The 21,044-nt window shown below is 40.3% G+C and overlaps 1 protein-coding gene across 2 annotated transcripts in view; it reads left to right on the top strand.

The window, feature by feature from the left end:
* The first annotated feature begins 568 nt into the window (after positions 1-568).
* The window catches only part of LOC120542545 (Kv channel-interacting protein 2-like), a 718,730-nt gene continuing 698,254 nt past the window's right edge, over positions 569-21,044 (top strand). The window contains exon 1 of one of the 2 annotated variants that reach the window (XM_039775078.1): positions 569-1,104. In XM_039775078.1, coding sequence (XP_039631012.1) covers positions 1,032-1,104 — 73 coding nt within the window. In that variant the 5' untranslated portion in view covers positions 569-1,031. The remainder of the gene's footprint in view (positions 1,105-21,044) is intronic. The other variant, XM_039775108.1, reaches the window with a different exon arrangement.

Below are 21,044 nucleotides of genomic sequence, written 5' to 3'. Positions count from 1 at the left end.
ATCTCAGCGCTGAAGCATCCGTCGTTCGAGATGTTTTTGTTTATAACTCGTTTATGGGTATTCCACGTGCTTCTTCTTTCCGCCCCGACAGCGCTGGATTCGGTGAGATTATGTAACATCTTACTGTATAAACAGGCGCGGCGCTTCTTGTGGGTGATAACGTGCCGAGAGGGATTCTTCTTAAAAAAGAGAGAGAAGACAATAAACTGAGAAAGTGTCACGCTACTACAGCTGAATTGTGACCAGAAGTGTTTGAGCAGCTGGCCAGTCTCAGTCCTACCTTACAAAAGCACTGACCCCTTCACCTCACCCCCCGGTCCCGCAAAATTCTCAGGGAATTGGGCACTGAAAATAACTATTTACACAGCGCGCCCGTTTGTTATCATAATTCTAACTTATTAGAAGGATTTTCTTTACAACGATAATTAAAGAGCGGAGCACAGTTCATAAACTCGCTCTCTCTGTATCCGATCAGGGCTGGACATGGCCAAAGTTTTTCTGAATATAACACAAGCCCGCAGCAAAGGCGCCTTATGCTTTTATTTAACCTGAGCCTAGAAGAGGAGAGGGAGTGCGCTGCTCGTGCGCACACGTTTGGAGCGCTCAGTCCGCACAGCCGGGTTTCTAACGGGATCGCACGGACCGAGCCTCTCTCTCTCTCTCACTCCCTCTCTGTCGCTTTCGCTCACTCGCTCTTTCTTTCTGATCGCCTTTGACGTCCACGCTGTACTTTGGGTACACAGGGTTTGCTTTGCGCGACCGCTGACCAGGAGATCGCTTAAATCCCCAGTGAGGGGGAAGCACCAGCGGAGGATACAAATAGCAAAGAAGTTCAAGGAAGGGATAACAGTCCATCGCTGAGCGCCGTGGAGCGTTGAGAGCTGTCAACGTTGCCTGCTGATCTGTAGCTTTTTCACACTCAGGAATATATATTTTTTCAATAATCGGGATACATCAGGATCTAAGTGAAATTCCGCCCGCTTATTAATTGGCCTTTATTTTGTATTATTTTATTTTTAAGCGTTGTTGAAATGAAGGGTAAGAACAGAAAGCAAAGCCTTTCTGACTCGAGAGAACTGGACGGATCTTACGACCAGCTCACTGGTGAGTAGAAGCGTACACTTTGCCGAGGTCGCCTCGTATGTCAGGTGTATCAAATGTAAGATGCCATCGCCTGACCGCTATGTTTAATAACCGGGAGTGACACCCACAAAACCATTTCTGACATTTGGGTATCATTCAAAGTACACAACTTTGTGGATCCATAAAGCAAGGTAACCTATACCTGGAGAACTGTGTGAAGTCGTTACACGGAGCAGTTTCTAATAAAGGGCTAAATGGCTGTGACTTAAATAGACAAGAGAAGGGAGGCGATGGCAACTTTAATTTGAACCCGGTGCCGCCTGCATGAGGAATGTTCCGATAAGTGGAAGCGAATGTGGTTGTTATGCTGACCTGGCTTCATTATGCTGAATTCGGACGTGAAAGCAATTATTTTGGGAATGCAAGGGAAAAAAAGATTTGGGATTTCATACCAGAAATGTTTTCTGTAGCCCCCGAATGTTGTCCTGGTTGTGTTCTTGCAGCAAGCTTTAAGAGTTTCCAGTCTGTGATGCTTTTAGGGTATTCCCCGATTATTATTTGCTTGTTCAGTAAATAGGTCTAAATTGCATTTAACGGTCCTTCTCCCAGTTTATATAACCTGAGACAGGGAAGCCAACGTGATACTTTATTTTCCGCTTGACTGTTACGGTGCCTATTAGCGGCTTGTAAAGGCATTAGCGAGCGCTACTGTACCGTTATGTGGCCACACGGGCCATTAAGTAAAGAGCTCGTTACCACCCACAGGCACCAGGTACGCTGACAACTACCTTCGATTTAAAATACTCGACGGCTTAACGTTGACCGGATTTAAAACAGTTTTATGATACAACTTTTAAGAAACAGATTAGTGAGTAACTTCCTGTCCACTGGCTGGAGGCCGTTCATGCAGAAGCCCCTCAAGCGGCTCTCTTCTAAGCCATTAATGTCACTTAAATAATTCAGAGGTAGAACCGTGCAGTGATTTTAATAAAGCTGGACAAACATAATACCTATTGATGCTGTTCGAAAGATTAGTTTGCGCTATTAATGAATGGAAAGATGATACATTTTGTCAATTTTTAAATAGATGCCCTGAGAGTACCCTTCCTGTAATAGGCAGAAATACTTGAGAAAATAGTAGGATTTGTGTAGCAAAATTTCTGATTTTACAATTCCAGGCAATATAAGACTCAAAACAAAGCGAGCTCCCGGTACGTCATATTGGTGATACAACATGGTGCCGCCGACAGTAGCAGCCTTTTGCGTTGGTCTGCCACATAACGGCCCCCTGCTTTCGACCACTTCAGTAAAGTGCTGACTGCTGAGCTTTGGAGCTAATGAAGCTGGTGGTCTTGTCACTTTCATTTTTCTTTGCCTTGCTTATCTTGGAAGGAAACATGTTGAATGAACGTCGTAGTAAAGCCAATTAAAGTGAATAGCCATTAGCAGAATAGTTGGGGCAACTTAATTTTAATTTCAAAGACACAGGAAATCAAAAAAAAAAATGCCTTAGCCAATTCCATGCATAGTTCAGAAACGAAGAGCTACACATTATGTAAAATAACTGTTTATTACATAAGCATTTTATTTTATTCTCTTCATCAGTTGAGTATGGAAGCTGGGTTTGCTATACTGTACTAAAAACACAGGCACATTAAATTTCCTTTTGAATAGCAGCTCAAACTTAGCTTTTTATTCAATGTGGATTTTGGTGCTCAATTTGTGAACACAAGGAAAGAGACAGTTTATGATATTTAATGAGGCCAGAAGTAATTATTTCATGCTGTCGTGTCAGAAGGATTAGCATTTCCAAATCATTCAGTTTGGTCACAACAGGGGACTATTTTTTTTTTTTAAACAATCACAGTTTTCCTCTCTGGAATTAGAAATATAACTGCACTGGTTTTTTTTGTTTTTTTTTAACGGGTTTAATTGTGGGGATCCAGCTTTATGTTGTCTGCTGGTTGTTGTCTGAAAGAGTTGGGTATGGAGGGTGCCCTGAGAGAACAAAGAATTGGTCTTCTGTTGAAGAAAATGATATATTGATGAACTGTCAACATTCTCCAAAACACCCTTGTAGAAGTAAAATAATTTCCTGGTTATCATCTGCCCTTACAGAGAAATACACTGAGACATCTTCAAATTTAGCTTCCAGCAAGTGTCCAAGTGATGGTTTCTGATGTACAAGTAAATCGTTAATCTGAGCTTTGATAATAAAGGACTGTAGCCCCTCTACTGCAGTGTTTGGCAAACTTTATAATGTTTAATGGAAACATGTAGCTGTTAAATAGTGTGATCAAATATCAACATGTTTAAGAGAAATGTGTAGATGTTAAACGGTGTGATCAGACAGGCTGGGCAGTGTAGGGGAGTCTTGCGTGTTTTTTTTGTTTTTTTTTATCAAATTTTGAATTTGCTACCTTATGTGTCTTTCTTTATTACCTGTCTGGTGGTTTTCTTCTAAATACAACTTGTGATATTTTGGCTTTTTCTGTGTCTTGGCTGTCACTGGTTTTGTGAGGCCCTGCGGTGTCAAAGCCCTGTCGATAAACACCTGTACTGTATGTGCTGTACGCTAAGCCTCGAATGTCATTAAAGGCATGGGCAGCCAGGCTTTTAAATTAGGACTCCCTTTTTTTGGTGTTTAGTTCACAGGCGTTTGTTGGGCCCTTTGTTTGTGATTCAGTCATAAGTAACGCGCATTCTGTCCTGTGAATAAAAAGTTCTTCTGACTGCAATTCACAGTGATTTTTAATGGAAACCTCCCTCTGGTAAAGTGGTTGAAAATGCATCCTTTAAGTACTGTAAGTGAGCTGAGTGCCGACTGAATGAGGTCCAGGAAATCTTCAGCTAGCGCTGCCAAAGCCACCGGTGCTCCTCGCTGTTTGAATAACTTTTCTGATGTCAGCAGGTAAGAAGCCTTAATGACATTCATTACCTTAGACAGTTATTTCTTTTCACATGCTGCGATGCATCCTTTGTTGCAAAAAAAAAAAAAAGCATTTAGGCATTTATGAAGCATGGGTATTTAAACTCAAAGGTAATGATGCATTTCAGAATCAAGCTCTGCTTTCCCTCCTGTACTCCTTTTTTTAATGGGCCCTTTCTTCATTCTGAAAAATGAAATATGCTAGTGAAATTTTATACACATAAGCTGAAAATTCACATTAGAACTATGCCTGCAAAGTTAGATTTTCTGCTACTGACTTAAATGATCATTACACTCAAATTGAAAGCTGACTAACATTGCATGAATAATAAGACCAGCTTCACTATAAGCGTTTACTATTGGGCATCCAAAAACAATGCTATATACTGTATCTAAATGTATTATGTAGTGCCCTTCATTATTTTGTTCAGGGAGGCAAAGGGCACAGATTTAAATAAAAGGAAAACTATAAACACTAAGCCACTCCAAAGCCTGACTTCACAATACACAATATTTCACCTCTTGCCTGCCTTTCTCCTTCTTCACTTTCCCGTCTCACTAAAAGCACTGCTGTTTCTTTCTCCTTTTCCTCCACGTCTTTGCCAGGAAAGCCCTTACCTCCACTTCTGTCCTGGCTCCATACCTAGCTGGGCTCAGAAAAGAAGGCCTCTTTTAGCTCTTGATTACTTCAAGGGTTATGGCCAGTTGTTCAACTAACAGTTCCAGGTCATCCCTGTCTACTTAAAGGACCACATGCACCTGATACCTCTTCATGGCTGGGAGGACTAATACTTTACTGCTCCATCCAGGATAGCTTCTCTAATTATTTAATGGCCTCTTTGCATCCTGTTCTGGCAGTGGTTCCGACCAGCTCCCACATGTCATATTGTCTTCCTGTCTGGGCACCGGTCCCAGCAAGCTCTGAGAAACCACATTTTCCTCCTGTCCGGGCAGTGGACCTCACCAGGTCCTGGACGAGAGGAAAAAAAACCCTGTAGTTCACCTCCTCACCCTGGGACTGTCACTATATTTATACTGTTAACCGGCTTCATCAAAGAAATTTTCTAAGACACTGGGCCTCAATTATAGTGCTGTTAATTGCAGTTCTATATAACCAATTAGATATTTTTTATGTGTACAATATTTGTTGTTTTTTTTCCTGGGGCTAATGCTATTAGTTCACTGGAGCCCCTCACCTTTGAACATGCAACATATGATTGGTCATGAGTAAATCAATTCCTGCTTTTCCTAGAGACTTGGCTTTTGTTGATGTTCATTGCCAAACACAAATTTACAGTAAAATATATTATTTTAAATTCAAGCAAGGAAGTAGCAGGAAACATGAGAATTTTGGGTATACTTATAATTTTAACCTGTATCAGATCATGTAAAAATGGTAGCTTTTGTAAGATTTCAATATGTCACTTTGATCTTGTACTGTTGCAAAGTTTTAGAGGTTTTAAATCAAAAGCAATATACACATAATTATAGGTTAACTTATTACATAAGGTATTGACATTTATAGGCTGCACATTTATGCAGACCATGTAATGACTGTATATGTGCAGATAAGGACAGGTGAAGAGAAATAATATGGTGACTATGTACAAGGTCCACCCCCTCAATGGTCTGTTTATGGTAGACCCCTTAAGTGAGCTTAGCAAGTGTTTAAATTGACCAAGGCATGCTGTACTGTACGTAGAGGTTGAAGTGGCCTGTTAAACTGTACTGTCTATTACCTGTTCTGCTTTACAAACTGGAGCGCAGCGGCACATCGTGAACTGACTGGCAAGGGGACACCTTACTTCTCCGCAATGTTGCATGTATTTTACTACCAAGTCCCCCAACCTCCCCACCTTTCTTTGAAGTTTATGTATATCAGAGCAATCTACAGTCGAATCTGGCTTAAATTTGCTCATAATTTACATGGCATTGTGAGGAGTAAAAGGAAGCCAACAAAATAGGGAGTATTCTATGTACGCAAGGAGTTCACTTACTAACCACGTTTTTTTCACTTTTCTTCATCCACTTTCATTTTCCATGCAGCATGCCACCTCATCTCTTTTTCCTATCCAGGGCAGTTACCCTTTTATCGCTCGCTGCCAGCCCTTTTTCTCGGTGCAATTGCAGCCACAGCTTGTACACGGGCACTCATCTGCGTTCATTTGCTTGAACTGTACACCCCATTTATCCACGCAGTTACAAATGAGGAAAAAAATGATGCTCTTCTGAAGAATTTCCAACTTGTTACAGCTTTATTGGCAATAAATATTAGCAAATAAAAAAACAAGTGTTGGCTATTTTTTTTCCCTATAACATCACTAAGAATAAATTAAATCAAAGCATTTTTGAGATTTTGGGGTGTTTCATTTTTTAATAGTAGCGAGGTGTTCACCCCTAACTATTGATATATCAAAATATCCCTTCTTAGTAGATATCTACTAACTTAGATGTACCATCCTGACAAAGTAATTTTTTTAATTAAATAGGAAATGGTGTTTTTGTTGATGAGTGAGTGAATGAGTCAGTCAACCTCACCTTTTGTGTGTGTGTTTATTATGTATGTGTGTGTATTATATATATATATATCCTGTCAAGCCTGGGTCGCAGAAGATGAGACTAGGTTTCCAAAGAAAAATAACTTTATTGCTGAGCAGGCGGGAACAGTCTCAAGGCTTTATTCAAGAAAAAGAGCTTTTCTTTAGCACACAAGCATGTAGGTTACAAGCAGCGACTCATTGAGCAGGTTCAGCAGCTCAGAAGCGGTGGCTGGGGCAGACGCAGCCTGGACGATAGAAGACAGGAGAGTGAGCAATTGGGCTGGTCGGGGACCGGTTTTTAAATATTCTAAACATTGTGTGATAAGCATGTTACTTGGTTAGCCTGCAAACCTGCTGCTGATTCAGTTAAGAGTGTACTTGTTTTCCACTGAAATACTGTTTAAGGGGGAGTTTTACAAAGGGCAGCTGTGATTCTTTGCCTCTGATTTACTGTTTAACAGATAGTCAGTGTGTAGCTAACAGAGTGTCAGGGTACAGTTGCTGGCATTACACAGTAGGAATACACAGCAGACCAGCTACCGAGCTGTCTATGTGCAACTGCCACTACTATCAGAGACAGTGAATCACTGGCATCACCAATCACAATATATATACTTACTTATATTTACAAAACAGATAAGTTATTTGACTTAGATAGTGTCCTGATGGTTTACAGTCCAACATCCTAGCCTGTAGCCCATTCTGCCTGCATTACAAGTAACACCATTGCCAAAATACATAGGTCACTTAGAGCCTGGTGTGATCTGAAAGCAAGCAGGAATAACTGGGAGATAAATGAAATGAAAGAGTTAATTTACATGGAGTCGAGTCTTTCGGTGAGCTGGCCCCATAGCTTTTTTTTCTCCAAAACGCTGTAGATCCCATGGAGACAGCTGAAGAGAAACACCACTTTTAGTAATATGAAGGCTGATATTGTCCCTGAGACAGACTGAAAAATGAGAATCTTTGCAGTGCTATTTGAAAATACAAATCATGAAAGCAGGTTGGAGTTTTTAAACCTTGAACAGAAAAGAGCCATTTCCAAACTTACGCTGGTTAAAAAAAAAAAACAAAACTGAAATGTACACTAGATGATACGTTGCCTTGAATAAGGGCTTCTTCTAAACAAAAAGCGATACTAATCTTTCAGATGTCTGGCTTTACTTGTGCTCTTTCATCTATTCATTATTGAGTCAAATTTATCCAGTTCAGGATCATAGGAACCAGAGCAGCACTGTGTACAGGGCATGAACCAGTTGAGACAGGGTGCCAACTCATCATGGGGCACACAGGTTCATACAGGGCCAAAAAGAGTTATTAATTAAGCTGACAAGAATTTCTTCAGAATTTGAGAGGGAGGAAAACTGGAATACCCGAGGAGAAACCTACTGAGGCATGAAGAGGAAGGACAAATTTCACACATACAACAAATGATTCAAACCCAGAACTTTGGAGGTTTTGAGGCAGCAGCCCAGATCACTGCCCCATGCACTTGTAGTCTCCAGATAAATATTTAAAAGTAGCAGACATAAACGTGAACCAGTTCAACAGCAGTGCCTTGTTGCCAACTACATCACAAGGTTTTCAATCCAATCACTTTCTGACTTTGAAACAGCAAGTTAGTAGGCCTGATGTGAATAGGCATGAATGTGACTGTACCCTACAATAGATCAGTGTGCCACCTAGAGTTGGGTCCTGCCATGTACTGTGCCTGTTATTGATTAAATACAGTAGACTCACTGTCCAAACACATCCTTAAGATGTGAGAGAAAACTTGGAATACTCATTTATACTTCTATTATCAAGCCCACATAATACAGTTCAGGGTCACAGGGAGTAACCCAAATGTTTAAAAAGAAATAAAACACGTTTGAGTTAAACTTGTTTAGTCATGAGCAGGGAAGACTGTGTCTGGACTTAATCTAAGTCTCCAACATTGTCAACGGCATTGATAAATTATTGAATCATGTATTTGAGGTCACCAATGGAAATTAAAGGGAAGAGCATTTGAAATGTAAACCAGGAAGCAGTTGTTTAGATTAGATTAGATTAGATTAAATTAGATTAGATAAAATGTATTAATCCCAAGGGGAAATTTAGATGCATACAGCAGTGGAAACATAAAAAAGATACAGACTCATAGGACAAATAATGCAGTCAATAGATACATACATACAGTACATACATACATACATATATACATAAATGTATATTGTGAGGAAAAAGTATTTAGTCTGGGATGTCAGGAGAAAACATTGAATAGCCCGCCAGCAACAGGCAAAAAACACCCCAGCGACATTTCACAGCACATCATGGAATGTGCCTCTGGCTAAAAGTGCTTCAAGACAGCACCTGTTTTTTATAATTGCACCCAATTTTGTCATAATTCTTATTTCCACAACAGCTCCCAGTGTGCCCAGTGTATATTTCTGTAGAATGCACTTGCTGGTATTATACTGGAAGTCCATTGCACAGAGTGTGAACATGAAGGGAGTAACTAACAGTTCCCTGAGGTTCCCCAGTGTCCCATATCACCACCATTTCGAACACACAGTCCCTCATCCTCACAAACTGATTGGTCAGGTAGTCCATGATCCAGGAGATTTTGGAAATCTGTAACAAACTATTAAGACACGGAGCTGAAGAAAAAACCTTGATAACCTTTAAGTGTCTGAATTTGGCATTGGGGCATCTTAGCTATTAGCTAAACAAACAAACTTGATGGATTAAATGATCTCCTCTCGTGTGTCAAACTTATTACATTCTGTGTTCATATGTACACCAGTGCTAAAACATTACTTTGCTTTTAGAATGGAATACTGCTAGGAATTCTGGATTTACTTTAACAAAATATTAGATCTTTTTAGTGGATTGTCATAAGAAATATTTAGATTAAGTTGTTTTCTGCATTCCTGCGGTGCCTTGTGCCCTGTGTTGACTGGGATTGGCTCCAGCAGACCCCCGTGACCCTGTATTCGGATTCGAGTTAGAGAATGGATGGATGTTTTCTGCATGGGGGCTCCAGTTTCCTCTTGCATTCCAAGGAGGCATTGGTGTGGTTAACTACTGTAGTAACTCTAAGTCAGCCTCATATGGTTAAATGTGAGTGGGAAGTTTTGCATAAGTGCCCCCTCAAATCGAGTGGCATCCCATCCATGTTGGGCATTGCCCAGACATATTCAGAGAACAGGATTAAGGAGGTTGACTAGTGAGAGAATGAATGAGTGAACAATAGAAATATGGCAAATATTAGGACAGCCTTGTAAGTAGTAGTAGTAGTAGTACTGCTATGTGTGAAAACTATAGTGACATTCTTGTATGCCTGACCAACACAGAACACTTCATCACTCTCCAGCACCATGTTAAACAAGAATATATTAAAATACATAATTTTATTGTATTTAATGAATAACTACTAAGCAAAGGAAAGTGGAAATAATCTCGTCATCACAACCCCCAAAGTAAGAAAATATCAAATAAAATGACTAATGCAAAGCAAAAGCAAACAAGAACTGTAATAAATAACTGCAAGCATTAGAGTTGGGTCCACAAATAAACAGGCCTCAGGAGTTAAATAAAATCCTGCTTCGCTTTAATGATAATGTATTGCTAAACCGATGACGTTAGAGCAAGAAGAGCAGGGCCGTGAGCGATTTCTCAACGCTGATGTCCTCCTTTAAAGTTCTCTCCTCTTGCCCTAAACTCCTGCCCAATGTTTCGCCTAATTACATACATAAAATTAACAGACTAAATGGAAAGAGGTCAAGAGCTACTGACAAACAGGATATTTCACACCATATAGTAGGCAGTGCTAGCTGTAAAACTTACAGTTGGCTAATGGAGGTCTCCTTTAGCTGAGTAGATGAAATAGCGACTTTTTATCCCAGCCTTCTTTTTCATGTCTCACCCCTGCTATCTCAGAGAGGATGACTAGAAAGAAAAAGTAGAAGCATTACTTTGAGCAAATACCTCACTGATGACAGTCCAACAATTTTCAAATCTGGAATCTCCCTCTCTATGAGTGGTGTCTGCTTGAGATGGCCATCTTAGTTGGCACAGGCACCTCTTACAGTGTAATGGGCCTTCTGTGTGACAAACTCGGCTCCCTCCCAATTTCCAATTGGCCAATTAATTATCCAGCTGTCAGGTGATGCTGTTTAGTCTTGATTGAAAAATACATAAATGGCCTCCTCCCAACAGCTTGTATGATTGTGAGCTCTTATCCCTTTTCCCTGTCCTAGAATTTATTTTTCTTTTCGTTTTCTGTATTGCTGGCCTTATGCCTTCATCCTCATCTTGCCCCCTTTGTTGCTGGTTTTGATTCTTTATGCCTTATGCTCACTATGTATGTTTCCATTTCACCTGGTCATCTTAACCTGCAATTCTGTGTCTCACAACTTCAATCCATATTTAAAAAGATAGTGAATTATTAGTTAATTAGTGATACTTACCTCCCTACTCTGGTCAAAGGTGTTCACTGTCTTTTATGTGTGGCAATAAAGACCTGCGATGTGTTATTGAGATCAGCTTTAGATGTTGTGACATGGCAGGCCCATATAGTCACCTGTTACTTGGTCAAATAAATCATTGATATGTCTCTCTTCATTATGATATGCCGCATTGTGACAAACAAATATAATGTGTCAATTTCTACAAGTGTCTTACTGAAAGCTTACCCAATGCTATTGAATGTGGACAGATTCCACCATTAATATTTGAGTTAACAGTTTAGAATTGGGGATCCCAGCCTATGTAATAGTCAGTTAGTACTAACAATACCTTAACAAAGATTTAGTTGATCTAGTTAAGCATGAAGAGTGCTATGGAAAAATAAGTTGAATTGAAGGATGGGATCTAATTGGTTCCCGCTCCAGATTATTATTGCTTATGTCATTTGTCTTCTGCTATTTCCTGTACTATCTGCAATGTCAAACCAAAATCTTGTCACTACCTGTTTGTGTAGAAGTACACCATTTAAAATTGTATTTCAAGATAAGCCAAGGTTTCCCTTATTTATTCCTTTGCTGTCTTTCTGGTGATTGATTTTCTATTTGAACTTCTGCAGTTCTTATTGACCTCAGCCTTTAGACTGCTATTTGTTTTTCTTTACTGACCCTGCTTATCTGACTGATGATCTGTGTAGCATTCTTCTATCAGGTCCATGTATACCGTGAAAGGTAGAAGGCCCCTTTTTTGTGGTCATGTGTGTAATATAGTGAGACAGGTATGGTATGATGTGCCAGAAACTGCTGCATTCCTACACACTATACATAATTCACTCCTATACACTCTTACAACCAATAGCCTCTGAGATTTACAGAGGCTAGTGTGTTAAACAAAACACATCAAGTAAGTGACAGTTCTGTGGAGATTATGCCTTGTTAATGAGAGTGGTCGGAGGAGAATGACCAGAGTCCTTCACACTAAAGTCCACAAATAACAGCTCTATATTTATGTGCAGTGCGAAAGGGCATCTCTGGATACACATTTCCAACCCTAAAGATGTTTGGCTACATTAGTAGAAGACCACAGTGAGCTCAACTCCTGGTAGCTAAAAACAGCAGGATGTGGCTACTGTGGACATATGATCACCAAAAATTGGATAGATGTTGCTTTCTTATATGAATCTTGATTTTTGCTGTAACATGAATATAGCAGAGTCAAAATTTGGCTTATACAGCATGAATCTATGGAACAACCTGCTTTTTGTGAACAGTACAGGCTTGTGATCATATTTAATGGACAGGGCGACTTAATACTTTCTAAACTTTAGTTGAATTGTATTGTATTCCTAAGCCTTGCTACTGACCACCTGCATTAATTTGTGGCCACAGTCTAATCAGTCACAAAGCACTCATCATCTCATGTTGGTTCCACAGACATGACAGTGACTTGACTTCACTCTGATGGCCTACACATTCCTCAGATTTCAATCCAATTGAGCACCTTGAGGAATGAGGTTGAGTGGAAGTTTTCCACATGATGTGCGATACTCGGTTGTTGAAGTGAAAAAAAAGAATAGATGTTAATCGCTACTCCTTGTGTTTTGGTGTCTTCGCCTAATGGAAGAGAGGGTTGGTGGTCCCCCATTGTAAATATGGAGATGGATACATTTTAGGCATGGTCAAGGGTAGTGGAGAGTGAGTTCCCCCCTATATAGTCACAGGAGATTACCGCCGGTTAAGAAGATTGACATTATAATACAGAGAGTATGACATTATAGTAGGTTGTGAGAGGTGCTGGTACTCAGTACTGGTGAGTACTGGCTGACTTCAAACACTGGTGGTATAACTCCAAACAGCAAAATGTAGAAATGCCAGTATGGAATAATGGTGAGTCCTGATCCGCTTCAGGCATTGGTGGTACTATTGAGTCGGCATGGATCAGAATCCCTAAGGAGTGTTTCCTGCACCTTGAAATGTTTGTGACTTGAAGAATTTGGGCCATCCTGGAGGAAAAAGCATGTCATAACCAGTACTGGATAGGTAGACCTCATAAAATAGCCAACAAGTTTATGTTCTAGCTATAATATATGTGTGCTAACTGGATACGGTACATTCATTCATTTACTGGATCCACTTAAGCATTCAAGAATAGTCAGTCATGTAAGAAGCTGGACTGGGCTGTCACATTATTAACATAACAGAATGTACATTAGAGGCAGGAGAGTTATAGTCTGGTAGTGCTGTACAAGCTTTTTTAAGACGTATGACAATATAAATACATTTAAAAAGCTTTTTGCTTGTTTCTGTTTGTTTTGGTAGCATGAAGCTACTATAAATGTTGTAAAACATTTTAATTTGTCATTACCCAAGATGAAACAAAATTACAGTATAAGTAAAACATAAACTGATTTCATCACTTGATATTTGTTACAAAGCAAGTGTATTAGCTTGGCTGCTAAATAATGGTGTACTTTTATATCTTATCAGCTTTCTTCTGCTTTTAATGTATTACATACAGTATGTTAGTCCTTTATGTCGTGTACACAAAGTATAAAATATTTCAGCCTTTGTGTAACAGTTATGTGTACAAAGGCATTCATGAACACACATAGATTTCACAATTTAATATACCTGACAGCAAATACAGCATGGGCACCTGTTTTAAAGGATGAGAGGAACAAGGATTCAAGGGTTGGGGCAGCTACTTGGTGATCCCGTTTAATGGAGAACAAAAAGAAAGAAACTGAATGTTGTGGTAAATCAGCCCAGACACCAACAGACACCAAGACACGCAAGTGAAAAACACACGCTTTTATTTATAGTCCTTGCCCTTCAACACACAAATCACCACAAACAGGCCCCGTCCCTTCTCACTCTTTGTTTTCTTTCTTCCTTTTCTCTCTTCTGCCACCTTTACTCCTCCTTTCGTGAGCTCTGTTCTCCAACTCCTGACTCCGGCTCTCCGAATGTAGTAAGGGGCCCCTTTTATGTTGCACCCAGGTGTGCCCCAGGGGTTCCCTGACAATCTTCCTGCAACACTTCCTGGTGTGGCGGAAATGCTGCATGGGCACCCAGATGCACTCCGGGTGCGCCCAGAGTCTCTTCCGGCAGCACTTCCTAATGCAGGATTGAGCTTTCAAGCTCCAATCCCATGGCCTCGATGTAAACCAGGGGGCTGCCCTCTCATGTCCTGGGGGAGGTATTGTCTCTCTCCTGGTCCTTCCATCCTCCAGACATCCCAGCTGGGCAAGAGCTCCAGCCATCCGCCAGAATGTAAACAAAAGGCCTCTGCAGTTGCCTTGCCTCTGGCTATAGCACTGGAGCTCTGTTCCTGTCTGGTTCAGGTTCAAGAGTGAACACTTCATGTGCGTGTCTAGGATGTGAAAGTGATGTCACATGTCACCCTGACTTTGCCCCTCAGAACTGCAGATACCAGACAGTCCAGGTCAGCTCTCCACTCCTTTGTCACTACTGGGAGCCTCTTCAACTGTCGATAGTCATGAACTGAGATGAGCCGGGGAAATGAGGACACAAAAATCCATCAGGTGGTTGGTGCTAAATGTGTCAAGTACTTTTTATTTAAAATCTGAAAAACAAGCAATGTTCCAAAAAGTGCAATTAGTGCAGTGCATCAAATTATTCTTCTAATAAATGAATAATCCATAAAAAATACAGTGGCCATGTGGAGGTTAAAATATCCAAAAAATAAAGAAATCCAGTAAAATGAGGTTCCTCCATATAAATATGAGCTCCAGTGCTAAAACTGATGTCTCCTCTGCTTTCCCTGGACAGGATCTTGCAGCAGTGGAGGTGCCCAACCAACAGGTGCAGTCAACCCTATAATCCTGGGTCAGGTCCTCACCCCCAGCATCACTCAATAGGAGTGCCCCTTTTTCAGACACGAATAAGGCATATAAGTGCAAATAAGGCACCTGGCTGATCCACTCGCAATCGCACGTGGGTACGTGATCTGCCAAGCACCACAATGAACCCCAGAGCAGTGCCGTCATGCGTACACATGCACCCATTCTGAGACTGTATGTTCTCAGGATGCAATTATTTATTTACAAACATGCTTTGCACCATGGACCACTTCTCACAGGATGTAGTTAGCAACAATGACCCTTCTCGTCCTCTCAGGGAGGAATCACTTACCTCAGAGGTGACCCCAAAGCGCACATGCATGAAACTGTTCACAAAGTATTTATGTCTGCATACTGTATCTAAATTTACACACTCCACTGTATTCACATTATCTCTTCACTCCTAACTGTAACTCTATCTAAGGGCAATCTAACTCGGTAACAACTAGGAGAAAACAGGGTATCACAGTATGTATATGGACAGAGTATGTATGTCAGCCAGAACCTGGCAAAGACGGAAATTCTTGTTATCCCATCTCATCCTGTCTATTCAGCACTGCAGCTCTTAAGGTGGTGATTGATGACCAGCTGTTCTTCAAAGACAATGTTGTCATGGTCTTGCAAATCAGCCTGTACAATATATGCAAGATCAGACTGTATCTAACAAAGCATGCAACACAAATTCTGGTCCAGGCTTCGGTCTTGTCATGTCCAGACTACTGCAGCCCTCTGGTCACATAAGCACCAGCAGGTGTTGACAAGCCCCTGCAGATAATTTAAAATGCAGTGGCACATCTGGTGTTCAACAGTCAAGGTTGACACATGTCACTCCTACACTGGCTTCCTGTTTTGGCATGTATTAAGTTCAAATCTTTGATGCTTGCCTAAGGAGTAGACAATGGATCAGCCCCTAAATATATGGAGACACTTGTGAGGTCCTATGCGCCTTCTCGGCCACTCTGCTAATGAATGACACCTGGTGATGCTACCTCTGCGTGGTATCAAAACTCAGTCCAGACTCTTTTCATGTGTATCTGGTGGAACGAGCTGAAATGCTGTTTTTAAGAAGCATTTGAGGACTCTCTTGTGTGGTGAATTTATGTCTAACTGATTAAGTTTTTGCATCCTATAATAGAAACTACAGTAGCTTGCATTTTGTTCCTAGCTCTTCTCTTGTGATGATCAATTTTGTAACCTTGTCCTGTAATACTTGTTCCCAAACAGTCCCAAAGATTGAAGTTTAATTGATCATATTGACCTCTTTTGTAAGTTGCTTTGGATAAGAGCATCTGTTAATTAATGTAAATTGCTGAGTTGAGGAGTTAAAGATAGATAGATAGATAGATGGATAGATAGATAGATAGATAGATAGATAGATAGATAGATAGATAGATAGATAAGAAAGGTACTATTTAACTGATTGATGGAGACCTGCTGAAGGATGCCCAGATCTGCTGGACCCCTTAGTTCCTGCATTAGAAAGAGTGGGTTCAGAAAATTAATTAATGAATAAATGAATGAATTAAGGAATGGGAAGTCCCCTCAAGTAAAGCAATGAAAATGAGCCCTACCTATGCCTAGGTGTTAATACAGGACCCATGTCTTCTAAAACTGGTTCTGAAATGCAGTTTCTGACAAATATATGGTGCAGCTGATGCTGAAGGACCCCCTTTTCAGTTAGTTCTTTACAACTTATTATTTCTCTCATGATTCCAGACTCCCAGACTGGAGTCCCGACTGGGGTTATACTTGTGTGGCAAAGATATAAGGAAAAGCACTAAGTAACTGATTTATATTTATATATTGTCACACATGTGTGAGTAGGGGACAGCTAAAGGGCCTGAGTGATTGTAATAACACAACACAATAGACCAGAGGGTGGCGAGGTGCGCTGACTGTCTTTCTCAGTTCCTTGCAGACCATTCTGGTGAAATGGGCCTCGATGACGTCACTTCCGGCCCCGATGAAACCACGTCCAGTGCCCCAACACCAAACCCTCTCCTCCCACCTCCCTCAACGATACCACTTTTGGTATCAGCCCTCGTGATGATGCCACTTCCGGTCCCAACGACATCACTTCCGGTTGTGGCCCTCATGATTGTATCACTTCCAGTTCCAGCCCTCATGATGGTGTCACTTCCGGTTCTGGCCCTCATGATGATGTCACTTCCTGTATGGGTCTTTAACACCGCTATCTTTCTTGGACCTAATCAGTTCTGTCTTGGACTCAATCAAGTGAACATCTCCGTTCAACTAAACAACCTATTTTGCACTCGTGGAATAATATACTGGTGCCTACCCCAAATCTTTATGATGTCTGTGTTTGATCTGTATTACAATATATTGTGGAAGAATACACTTTGACACAGAAAAAGGTTTAGGGAAGCTTCCCGTATACTTGACGTATGGCTGCAAAATAGGCAAAACAAAAAGATGAATGCAAGATTTTTTCAGATACGAGTCCAAAATAGAACTGATTGACAGAAAGTGGTTTTTAAAGTCAGGCAGGGGAAATTACGCCATCTGGATGGGAACCGGAAGTGGCGTCATCAGACCCGGGATCAGAAGCGAAGTCATCAAGTACAGGCGGGATTTCCCATGTTTGGTCTGCAGGGACAAAAGAGAAAGGATTATTGCACTCTGCCATCCCCAGGTTTGACATGGAACTACCTTCTTTGGAGCCCTTTAGCTGTCTCCCAGGCACTCATGTATGACAATATGTGTATACATACATAGATAGAGTACATGGACATAGAAATCTAGAAAATGGAGACCCAGAGGGAATACTTTAACAAAAATGTTAACAAATAAACACAGTCCTCTCTCTCATTTGTGTGTGCAGTGCTTTTCTGTTGTTTCACAAGTACATACAAACGAGGTATCACATAACCATTATAAATGTATACTGCTCAAGTAATTAAATTACTTTATTATTATTATAATATACAAATCCCAAATACCCATAATGAGTATTCTAGTTAGTCAATGATCTATTACACCAAAATGTGTCATTGTTTAACAAAATCACCTAAATATATTCAGAATATCATTAGTTGTTAGTTTTCTGACCTTTTCACCTCTTGGCATATAAAGATGAAGTTGTCTTCTGTCTGCATTTTTAGCTGTACATTTAATTACATTCCCCTTTCTACATTCATGCTATACAGTCTAGAAAAAAAACTGTTAAAATTGGGAAATTTCAGTAGTGTGCAGTTTTTATATCAAAAGCACAAATTACAGTATTGCATATTACTAAAACACACACAACCAATCTGATTTATATATGGCCTAAAATATACAGTTTTCAAATCAAATCAAATCAAATGTTATTTGTCACATACGATTATACACATAGTGCAAATTGTAGTGAAATGCTTGATAACAGAAGTTCAAGAAAAATACAGTATAAATATCAAAAGAACCACCCACACATAAAACTTTCTGGCTGGAATAAGAGAGCTACCGCTGTGGATCACAGGCTTGGAGGCGGCAGTACGATGGTCAGATCTGCTCAGTTGTACTGCAGGTTTTCATTTGAAGGCACTGACATTTGAACAGAGGGGGTCCAGCTTGCTGTGTCCACGGATGAAACATGCTAACATTTCCTTAAATATTTGGAAGAAGCTGCCCACCTTACTTCAGTGTTAGTTTTAAGTGATGTCAAGCAATGTGTTTCACTGTGGTGAATGATACTAGAAGGTGGACAGCGTAAAGGGGAAATCACACATGCGTGGTTCCTCGTCAGCTGGTATTTTCTTGGCTATAAATGTGGAACTTTATTCAGTGTGGCATATTGTCTTTATTGATAATGTATGCACTAACCTATTGAGAGCAATGCACCTTCAAGGAAATATATACATTCTAGGATTGTCTTAAAAGCACTGCAAAAAAAAGCAGTATGTCCAACAAAGCACCCCTTGTACATTCAGTTCACAGTGTTTTGAGGGCCATCATAGTTGGTCCAAAAAAAAATACATGAACTAGCAATCAGTCTTTAGTCAACATATATACAGTACAGTGCCTTCACAAAGCACTTCATTGGAACACATTTATTGTAAAAGAGAAACAATCACTGAGGATGTTAATACTCCATTTTTCAGTAAAATAGTAGAGACAAGAAAGTCAGGTAGAAAATACAAATAACAGTGCCAAAGTGTAAATAAAAGGGAAATAAAGAATTGGGGCAAAAAGAGATTGTGGTGACTTCTTCAGTCAGTTTTTCTGCCGAGTTGATGTCGCTCATACAGATGCTGGTTCCAGAATGAACGATGACTTCCTGTGTTGCAGGATCTTACAGAATATACTGAGTGCGGCTGAAGGGGAAGTGGGACTTCGGGGTTGGAAGCAGAAGTGACATCACCAACCCTGATGGATGTTCTCATTTCTAAGGGCAAAAAGGCAGAAAGCATTGCAGACTATGCCACCCCATTCTTGCATTTTGCCACAGAGTCCTGAAGACTACCCCTATGCAAATTGTCTGACAACAGGAACACCTGATCCACAATGCAGTTGGGCTAAGCATTCAGGCAAGGTCTAAACCTTAACCCTGACACAGGTAAGAGAGCACAGAGGAAAGCCACAAATCTAATTGCTATCAAGGGTTGTGCAACGGTAACACGGATAATCTCTAACAATCTTGGGTGTCTGACAGTTTAAGAGAAGGATAAGCAACAACAACAACATATAGTCCTGGCATTTCAAATCTAACAGCTTTGTAAATCATTATTAAATATATGAAGGTAATTCAGTGTCTGTAAGCCTACAGTGCAGTTGAATCACTTGAGAAGTAATTCGATCTTTTTGATTGTTCAAGTCTGAACTTTGACTAAAGAATTTTTCATCCTGCTTTAAGGTGATAAAGGAATGAGCAGGAAGGCCCTAGATGAGGAATCAGCAGTCATCCAACTGAGAAGACAGGATGGAGTGTTTGGGCATCGGAAGAGAAGTTTATTATAGGCTACTGAAAGCAGTTTTGATTTCAGCACACAAGCATGACTCCCAGGCTGGTCACAGTAGTTGATGCAATAAAGTTTACCTACTGGAAGGTAATAGGTATAGTCATGTGGAAAAGTAAGCACACCCCATGGTAATTTTCTTTTTTAACATATTTGAACAGACAAACAATCGATCTTCATACAAACACTGCCGACAGATAAGTGAGATACTTTCATGAAAACTCAAGGAAATTTTGCCTTTTCAATTATTTAATAAATAAATCCATAAGTCTACTGGGGAAAATTAAGTACTTTCTTGGCCTCAGAAGCTGGTATTGCCCACTTAAGCAAAACTGACTTGCCTCTGACATTGAGTCTCTACCTCTCTACCATACAAAATTTCTTCAGCTGCAAGATGTCTTGTAGGTTTTCTTGCATGTCCTGTCCATTTTAAATCCCTTAATAACATTTCACTGGGATTCAAATCAGGGCTTTGATTAGTCTGCTCCATAACCTCCCATTTCTTCTCCCTTTTAAACCTTTCCTTGGTGGATTTGCTAGTGTGCTTTAAGGTCATTATTATGTTGAAAAGTTCATTTCCAGTTCATCTTCAACATTCAGGCAGATGGCCTCACATTCTTTTCAAGTACACTTTGATATGATGCAGAATTCATGGTTGACTTGATGACTGCAAGACCTGACCCAGCAAAGCAACTCCAAACCATAACATTTACACCTCTAAGTCGTCACAACTAGTAAGAGGTTCTTCTCCTGAAATGCGGTCTTCAGTTTGCACCAAACATGTCTGCTGTTATTGTGGCCAAACAATAGTTTCTTTGATTAACCTGTCCAGATCACATTGCTCCAGGAGGCCTGGTCTTTGCCCAGATCTTTAGTGGCCAACTGAATGTTGGTCTGATGTTCTTTTTGGTCAGCAATGGCTTTTCCCTGGCACACCTCACATGCAGGTCAAATGTATGCAAACTCTTACTGAATGTAGATGCATGCACTTTGACACCAGTTTTTGTAAATGTTCCCTGCACATCCCGTGATTACATTTTGGTGTTCTTGAAGACTTCTGTTAGAATCAGACAGTCATTTCTTGGGCTGAGTTTGCTGGGCCAGCCAGTCCTGCACAAATTAGCAGTTATTTGAAATTGATTTTCCTTACACCGGAATGATTGATTTCAAAAAATGTAGCGATCTTTTAAAATTTCTTGCCATACAAATAGGTATACACAACCTTCTTT

This window comes from Polypterus senegalus, chromosome 1 (assembly GCF_016835505.1).
Source record: "Polypterus senegalus isolate Bchr_013 chromosome 1, ASM1683550v1, whole genome shotgun sequence".
In the NCBI taxonomy this organism is placed as follows: Eukaryota; Metazoa; Chordata; class Cladistia; order Polypteriformes; family Polypteridae; genus Polypterus; species Polypterus senegalus.
This window is presented reverse-complemented; position numbering and strand designations above follow the sequence as displayed.